Raw genomic sequence first — 9,359 nt, 5'->3', positions numbered from 1 at the left:
CTAATGCTTTGATGATACCTGGTAGCACTTTTCAGATGCCAGTCTGGATTTATATGATGCTAGCTAGCTATCTGATGCGATTTATGACTTAGCTGATGCTAGTTAGCTATATGTTGCTAGTTATGACTTCTGATATTGATTAGCCATATGATGCCAGTGTTATATTTCACACATCACAGGAAGAGAGAATAGATACTTTATTAATCTCCAAAGGGAAATTACGTTGTAGCCTAACAGCAGCACAGATTCTAAAATAAAATATAAATAAAATATAAAATATAAAAACAAAGGTAATAATCAAGAATATAATTCAATTCACTTTGACACCTAACAAGACAACAAAACATTATACATAAATAGTAAATACTAATGCAAACCGTACAATACTACTAATACTATATTAACAATATAGTTAGACCCAGGTGATACACATTCATGTTGCCGTGGTAACGTCATGTTTACATTCACATTGCCGTGGTGATGGGGTTGTGTTGCCGTGGTGATATCAGTTGGGTGTTGCCGTTGTGACGTCGGGTGGGTGTTGGCGTGGTGACGTCGGGTGGGTGTTGGCGTGGTGACGTCGGGTGGGTGTTGCCGTGGTGACGTCGGGTGGGTGTTGCCGCGGTGACGTCGGGTGGGTGTTGCCGCGGTGACGTCGGGTGGGTGTTGCCGCGGTGACGTCGGGTGGGTGTTGCCGCGGTGACGTCGGGTGGGTGTTGCCGCGGTGACGTCGGGTGGGTGTTGCCGCGGTGACGTCGGGTGGGTGTTGCCGTGGTGACGTCGGGTGGGTGTTGCCGTGGTGACGTCGGGTGGGTGTTGCCGTGGTGACGTCAGACGGGTGTTGCCGTGGTGACGTCAGTTGGTCGTTGCCAGTGTCATTACAGTGCCAATCTTGAGGGTTTTTTCACGTTTCAATTAATTTATCAGAAGTTGATATCGAGGTGACAGTGAGTTCAGATCCAGGGAGCTGTCAGGGGCCCTCATCGAACAGGGGCCCTCACCCTCTGCAGGTGAGGGGCCCTCACCCTCTGCAGGTGAGGGCCCCTCACCCTCTGCAGGGAGGCTCCACTCTCCGGCCCCCGGCTCTGAGAGGGGTGGAGAGGCGTGTTGGTGAGTAAAGGGTCCCTGGGTCTGGTCCTGACTCCCCCGCCTCCACCAGAACGGGTCCCTGCTCCGTCCCCCTCCCCCCCCCTCCGGGGCCACGTCACCACCCCGGCGTCTCGCCGCGGCTCTGCTTGTCGAAGGAGAAGCGCTGGTACTTCTCGGCGGTGACCTGCTGCAGCGTGAGGCCGCCCACGTCGGGGCTGAGCTCCAGCGTGCCGCTGCCGCGCCGCAGCGCGCCGCGCAGCAGCAGCAGCAGCGCCGCCGCGCCCGCCGCCACGAACACCGCGATGCCCAGGGCCGCGCCCACCCGCACGTAGCCCGGGACCCCCGCCACGGGGAGGGGGGCCGGCGGCGCGGGGCTGGGCCCCCCCTCCTCCTCGCTGGGCCCCGGGGCCGGGGTGGGGGTGGCGTCTTCGTAGTCGATGCACACGGGCACGGGGACGTGGAGGTCTTCCACGATGAACCCCGAGGGGCAGCGGCACTGGGGCTCCTCCCCGCCGCCGCCGCCGCCGCCGCCGCCCCCCTCAGGGGCCGCCACCGCCGCCGCCACACAGAAGGCGGGGCACCGGCGCCCGGCGCAGTGGGGGTCGCAGCGGGTGGGGTCCTCCGGGGACACCACGAACCCGCGGCGGCACGCGCAGACCTTGGCCCCGTGCACCGTGGGGCACCGCATGTGCTCGCACTTGTCGCAGATCCGCGCGTCCACGCACGCCCCGTCCTCCATGGAGTAGCCGTCCACGCAGGCGCACTCGGAGCCGCCTCCCTCCTCCTCCGCGCGCTCCAGGCACAGCGTGTGCGCCCCCGTGCAGGGCACGCTGTGGGAGCACGCGACGCACGTGAAGTTGTTCGCGTCCAGCGCCAGTCCGTCGGGGCACGTGCAGGTGTTGTTCACGCAGCTGTGGGAGCAGCCGCCCGTCAGCACCTCGCAGGGCCACGGCGCGCGCCACCACGAGCCGAAACCGCACAGCCACTTGGAGGAGTCGACGTGGCGCGAGCCGTCCTCCTCCTCCCCTCGCGTCGTCCACTCGGCTCCCGGCGGGGACCTCCGCGCGTGCGGATCACCGCTCGACACGGCGTGCTCTCCCGGTTCGGCCGACCGGTCCGCGACGCGGCACCAGCCGGCCGGCGCGGAGCAGAGGAACCCGTCCAGACCCGTCCCGTCGCACGGCTCCTGCCGCCACGCGCCGTCCTTCGACACGGACACGCACCTGTGGTCACATTTGTCCGGGACGTTGGTCCAGCGCGCGGAGCTTTCCGGTGCGGCGGCCGCCCCGGTCAGCCACTCGTAGCCGTAACCCGCCGACGAGTCGTTGGCGGGACACCGTTGGCCGTCCGCGAGGGTCAGGCCGATCCAGAACCTCACGCCGCCGCTGGCGCGCAGCAGTAACGTCTGGACCGCCCGCTCTTCCGCCGCCGACGGCAGCGTCACGAGACCGCCGCCCTCCTTGCGGCAGGCGTCCCGGGCGCCCGCGAAGTCGAGCGCCTCACGGAACAGGAGGAGGCATGTGTTGTCGTCGCACTCCTCCAGGTGCGCGAGCGGCGGGCTGCCGCCGTGCGCGAGGCTGGCGGCCATCAGGGACACGAGCAGCGGGAGGCGCGCGACGCAGGAGAGAACTTTCTTCATCTCGGGTTGTGAACCGCGGTGGTGGCCGTCCTACTGGTGGTCGTACTGGTGGTGCTGGTGGTGCTGGTGGTCGTACTGGTGGTGCTGGTGGTCGTACTGGTGGTGCTGGTGATCGTACTGGTGGTGGTACTGGTCTGTGCGGAGCGGAGTCCTCCTCCGGGTTTAAGAGGGTTTGTTGCTGGACGTAAGTTCCGCTCGGCGGGGGGTTTATTCAACCTTATCTCGGGGTCGGCCCCCTCACGTGCACACGCATAGGCGGGGGCACGCACACGCGATGTGTAATAATAACATATAAATACTCTCATACTTCTTCATAATTCCCTTGATCCGATAATGAGATCCTCTTTCTGAATCTATATGCACTCTCTGTCTGTCTGTCTGTCTGTCTGTCTGTCTGTCTGTCTCTCTCGCGCTCACTTTCTGTCTCTCCCTCTCTCTCGCACTCTCACTTTCTCTCTCTCTCTCTCTCTCTCTGTCTCTCTCTCTCTCTCTCTCTCTCTCTCTCTCTCTCTCTCTCTCTCTCTCTCTCTCTCTCTCTCTAATACTTATGTAAATAGATACAATAGAAACCAGTACAGACCGGTAGATAATAATGTAAAGTGATGCTTTAATATAAACCAGTAGAGACCACTAGATTCTAATGTAAAGTGACGCTCCAATAGAAACCAGTACAGACCAGTAGATCCTAATGTAAAGTGGTGCGCCAATATATCCAGTCTTCCTCTGCAGAGTCTGAGGGGGACTCTCTCTCTCTCTCGCTCTCTCTCTCGCTCTCTAAGTGTATATATATATATATATATATATTATATTATATTATTATAATATTATATATATAATATTATATATTTATGTGTTTGTATTTGTTCTTGTAAGGCAGTCGATCTTCAGAGGAGACAGTTTCATAAAAATGTAATATCTGATGATTCTAGTTTTCACATTCCTTAACAACCTTTCATATTAAAACAATATTAATATCTCCTCTCCTCTCTCTTCTCTCCTCCTCTCCTCTCTCCCCTCTCCTCTCCTCTCCTTGTCTCGTCTCCTTGTGTCCTCGTCTCCTCTCCTCTCTCCGTCTCCTCTCCATTCCTCGTCTCCTCCTCTCCTCTCCTCCCCTCTGCTCTCCTCTCTCCTCTCTCTCCTCCTCCCCTCTGCTCTCCTCTCTCCTCTCTCTCCTCCTCCCCTCTGCTCTCCTCTCTCCTCTCTCTCCGCCTCCCCTCTGCTCTCCTCTCTCCTCTCTCCTCTCTCTCCTCCTCCCCTCTGCTCTCCTCTCCTCTCTCTCCTCCTCCCCTCTGCTCTCCTCTCTCCTCTCTCTCCTCCTCCCCTCTGCTCTCCTCTCTCTCCTCTCTCTCCTGCTCCCCTCTGCTCTCCTCGCTCTCCTCTCCTCTCTCTCCTCGTCTCCTCGTCTCCTCTTCTCTCCAGTGATTAAGTTTTTCTTTTCAGGAAGTGGTGTATCTGTATTTCAGGTGGGACTTCCTGCGCGCCCATCGTTTTAACCATGTGACTCACCCTCGTGAACCTCTTCCTAAACCCGCCTCCTCATTCAATATTCATTCATCAGGAGCGCCCCCCCCCATTGGCTGAGAGCTGGCCAGGAAGTGCCTGCCGCTCAGACAGGAAGTTGGGAAGGAAGGCTTAGGAACACCTCAGCGAGTCTCGGAGGAGTTCAGACATTCCTGATGCCAGTTTGACGGCGAGGGAGGGGCCCCACCACACACACACACACACACACACGCACACACACACACACACACACACACACACACACACACACACACACACACACCCCAAGGGGTGAGTCAGAGTCGGGCGGAGTAGGTGGGGGTGGGGGGGGTGAACCCTTTGTTGTCGTTGTGGAAACAAGCGTTTTGTGTTTTTATTGGATTAGCTCGCAATTTGGTTTGGACAGAATGTTAGCCGAGTCCACACACACACACAGAGACCCACCCACCCACCCACACACACACACACACAGAGACCCACCCACCCACCCACACAGACACACACACAGCCCAGCCTAGTGCGTAGGATAGTTTGTCGTGTTTCCACGTCGTTTTCCAGAAGCGTTTACGAAGCATCCGCAACAGGAGTCCGTCCCAATGGCGCCAGCTACAGACAGACAGACAGACAGACAGACACTACAGACTGAGAGACAGACTGACAGACACTACAGACTGAGAGACAGACAGACGGACAGACTAACAGACAGACTAACAGACAGACAGACAGACTGACACTACAGACGTTACAGACGCCACGTCCATTCAGACTGAGATCTGAACTGAAACGCTCAACCTTATCAATGCTCTCCAAATATAAACGGGCCAGGTAGCCTCTGTCTGTCTGTCTGTCTGTCTGTCTGTCTGTTGGTCTTCTTGGATAGTATGAGTAATTGTTACTTGAATAGAACAATCACACACATACAAGTGTGTGTGTGTGTGTGTGTGTGTGTGTGTGTGTGTGTGTGTGTGTGTGTGTGTGTGTGTGTGTGTGTGTGTGTGTGTGTGTGTGTGTGTGTGTGTGTGTGTGTGTGTGTGTGTGTGTCTTGGTGAATAGCAGGAAGGGTTCTCCCTACACTGTATCTCAATCTCCAGCCCTCTCGGAGGAGGTAGAGACATCCTGGCCTCCTTCTCTCCTCCTCACCCTCCTCTCCTAGCCTCCTTCTCTCCTCCTCCTCCCCTCCTCTCCTGGCCTCCTTCTCTCCTCCTCCTCCCCTCCTCTCCTGGCCTCCTTCTCTCCTCCTCCTCCCCTCCCCTCCCCTCCCCTCCTCTCCTGGGCTCCTCCTCCCCTCCTCTCCTACTCCCTAACCCTTGTTTCCTACCCTCTTACTGGAGGAGGTAAACGAGCAACCTTTGCTAGCGGAGCTGTCAGTAAGGTAGCTTAGCATGTGTGATGGTGGTATAGCCGAGTAGCTTAGCATAGCTTATAGCTTAACATATTTAGGGGAGTGGCTCAACATCAGGGTTGAGTAGAACCATGTCTACTGTTCTGCAAACATTCTCCTGGTCAATGAGTCTCTGGTCTGGCCGTGACCCCCCCCCCCCCCCCCCCCCCCCAAACAGGAAGTGGAGGTCTTTGTTCTTAATGCCGGGTGGAAAGTAGCAAGGTAGCGCTGTAGCGCCGCTGATGGATGGGCTAACGCCAGCACCAGCGCTAACACCAGCGCGAGCCCCTTCCTGCTATTGTCCGCTGGCGCAGGACCCCCAGGTACACTGGAGAACTGGTAGCCCGCTGTTATCGCCATGGAGACAGGGTCAGGTTACGGTTACTAACCACTCTGTGAACTATTACTAACCACTCTGTGAACTATTACTAACCACTCTGTGAACTACTACTAACTGCTACTGGGGCGGCATTAGCTCAGGAGGTAGAGCGGGTTGGCTGGTAACCGCAAGGTTGCTGGTTCGATCCCCGGCGTCCTCCTAGCGGAGTGTCGAGGTGTCCCTGAGCGAGACGCCTCACCCTAATTGCTCCTGACGCGCTGGCTGTTGCCCTGCATGGTTGACTCCGCCGTCGGTGTGTGAATGTGTGCATGAATGGGTGAATGTCAGTCAACACTGTAAAGCGCTTTGGATAAAAGCGCTGTATAAATGAGGACCATTTACCATGCTACTAATCACACATTGATATTACAGGTTTTGGGTTAAGTGATGTGTGGATGCTGATGTACATGTCCAGAGGAGTCGGGGGGGTCACCGGTCCAGAAGGTTGGCAGCCCCTGCCCTGGAGCAAGGCATTCTGGGCACGACACTGTACTGCAGGCCCCCATGGAGCTGGGGACAGGAAGGCCGGGCAGTAGCTGCTTCCTGTTGGCTGCTGGGCCAGGAGCTGATTTCCAGGTCGGCTCCACACCTCCTCCACCCTGTCCCTCAGCACCACCTTTTCCTCCGGGCTGATGAACCCCATCCCCTCGCCCTGACCCCCACCCCCACCTCCACCTCCACCTCCAACACCTCCACCACAAACACCTCCACCACAAACACCTCCTCCTCCACCACAAACACCACCTCCACCTCCAACACCTCCACCACAAACCCCACCTGTGTGCATGTGTGTTTATGTGTGTGTGTGTGTGTTTATGTGTGTGTATGTGCATTTGTTTGTGTGTGTGTATGCGTGTGTGTTCGTATGTGCTTGTGTGTGTGTGCGTGTGTTTGTGTGTGTGCGTGTGTGTGTGTGTGCGCGTTTGTTTGTGTGTGTGTGTGTGTGTGTGTGTGTGTGTGTGTGCATGTGTTTGTGAATGTGTGTGTGTGCATGTGTTTGTGTATGTGTGTTTGTTTGTTCATGTGTGTGTGTGTGTGTGTGTGTGTGTGTGTATTTGAGTGTGTGAGGAGTCCAGGAAGTTCGAGACTTTACCATTAGCAGCATACATGAGTAGCAAACATAGGAATTTGGTTATTAATAAAACAGATGCACACTCACAGACGCACACACACACACACACACACACACACACATCTTGTTACATGACTGTAACGTTTCTCTAGGATTCTCAGCAGTGGGTTGAGATCCTGAGAGAACTGACGCGCATTAATCACTCGCTCACTTCTCATTGGACGATGAGTAACGAGCGTCACGTGGAGAGAGAGTCTACATGGTCCTCGTCCCGTCATCTTTAGCTTCAGCCGCTAACTGGGAATGGGAAGTACGAAGATAGCATATAAACCCTTTACAAGAGCCAACACCAGCAGACACACACACACACACACACACACACACACACACACACACACACACACACACACACACACACCCTAGCGTGTCGTTAGCACCCAGCTTAACGAGGTGTGAGGGGGCGGAGCTGTAATAAACCCTGATCCTCCGGGTCTGGTTCCGTTCTGCTCCGTCACCCGCTCTATCCTGTCTGACTGTGGGGCGGGTGTGTGTGTGGAGTGTGTGTATCTGAGTGTCTGTCTAAGTGTGTGTGTGTGGAGTGTGTGTATCTGAGTGTCTGTCTAAGTGTGTGTGTGTGTGTGGAGAGTGTGTATCAGAGTGTCTGTCTAAGTGTGTGTGTGTGTGTGTGTGTGTATTAAACCACAAGGACTGGCTGCTGACCGCCGTCACACACCACAGTGACATCACTAGCGGTGACTCTTGTGAAACCAGTAGTGACATCACTAGAGTCATCACTAGTGAGGCCCTTCTGACGCACTTGGTTCTGGTCACAGGATATTCCAGAATAGTTTCTTAATCCGTCACAATCTGTCGTCCCGTTGCCTGTGTCCTGAGTTCCCCTCGTGTTGACCTCCTCCCCAAACATCTCCTCCTCAACCACAGACCAGAACACCTGGAGACACCCCCACCATACATCGGGATATAAGGGGACACGTCAGGATGTTTGGAGATACTACAGGATATATCAGGATATATGGAGATACTGTAAAACGGGTGGCTTAAATCAAGCAATCTGATTGGTTCCTAACTGTTGTATAATGAGCATATATACACACAGCTATGACGCCCGTTCAGTTTACAGAGTTCAGTATCACTCCGCGCCTAACTTGAACTGTTGTTTATTTATATATAAAAGCAATGGCAACAGTTCACTGAAGCCTAAAACATGTTGATTGCTGGAGAGGGTGGAAATGTTGTAAAGCAATAGGCACACGGTGAGTGAACTGCTCGATAGTAGGCTAAATTGCCGGCGAACCAAGCTACCATCTCTAGCCTTCTCTCTGAAGAACGATACAGTGTGTTGCATAGCAACCGCCGCGCACTTTGCAGGCAGCCAGGAGGGACTACTTTTTTGTATTCACTTTCTCGTTGTTTCAAAATTGAGGGTGTCTATGACTTTCATTTCGCCATACTTACGTAACTGTTTTATAAAAGCAATAGATCACTTCTGTCTTGATCTATTGCTTAAGTATGGGGGAGGGGAAGCTCATTTTCGGCCTACATCATATAAATTGTCAATTTATGTATATGTCAATTCTGCTCTCTGTTCCTTTTCAAGATAATGCTCTGTGACCCTGTCATACCAACTAGCTGTCTTTTCCAGTGACTTGACCAGTGTCCTCTCAATGGCCAGCAGAGCTAGGCTGCTTAAACGGCCTTGGCCCATTGTGTTATGGGTGTAGGACTTGAGCCACTTTAAACAGGAGAAGCTGCTTTCTACACCTGCTGTAGCTCCAATTGTTGCCACTAATGAGAACAGTTTGTAAAGCTGAGGCATTGCACTGTCCAACTCCATGTCTTTAAGGAACACCAAGAAATCACACAGCTTTCGCCTGTCACCCTGTAAGTCCTGATCTGAATACAGGACTTGAAGTTCAGACCTCAGGCTCCCTGAATCAAAGTGATGGCCAACTACCAAAATGATATTAAACTTGAACAAGGAAATGTGGGAATTATGTTAAACTGAAACAAGGAATTGTGTGTATAAGTGTATGAAATGTACGATGAAAATTGTCTTGCAATTTCGCCAAGCAAATATCAAGAAATAGGTTGCAGTTTGTCTTTCGACTTGCTTGCAAAATCCACGATGGGACTGAGGACTAAAGAGAGCTCCGGCGACATTTTATAGTTAAAAATTGCTGTCACTCAAACGGCAACTCAGTCTTTCGCAGACCCTCCAATCATCACGCAGAAGCCCAGCGTCCAGGCCAGCCCACTCCTCCATTCACCCCCAGAGACG

The 9,359-nt window shown here is 54.2% G+C and overlaps 1 protein-coding gene across 1 annotated transcript; it reads right to left on the bottom strand.

Moving 5' to 3' along the window:
- Nucleotides 1-207: 207 nt before the first annotated feature.
- LOC311364177 (thrombomodulin-like) lies at nucleotides 208-3,078 on the bottom strand. The gene has a single exon (XM_084484191.1). It carries the CDS (start codon nucleotides 2,726-2,728, stop codon nucleotides 1,205-1,207), a length of 1,524 nt encoding a protein of 507 aa, XP_084340317.1. The 5' UTR covers nucleotides 2,729-3,078; the 3' UTR covers nucleotides 208-1,204.
- Between the last annotated feature and the right edge of the window lie 6,281 nt (nucleotides 3,079-9,359).

Source organism: Micromesistius poutassou (assembly GCF_964030765.1).
Source record: "Micromesistius poutassou genome assembly, chromosome: 19".
NCBI lineage: Eukaryota > Metazoa > Chordata > Actinopteri > Gadiformes > Gadidae > Micromesistius > Micromesistius poutassou.
This window is presented reverse-complemented; position numbering and strand designations above follow the sequence as displayed.

Bases quoted from the DNA above. Each gene is read 5' to 3' on its own strand.
- LOC311364177 (XM_084484191.1), bottom strand. From the start codon at position 2,728: ATGAAGAAAGTTCTCTCCTGCGTCGCGCGCCTCCCGCTGCTCGTGTCC.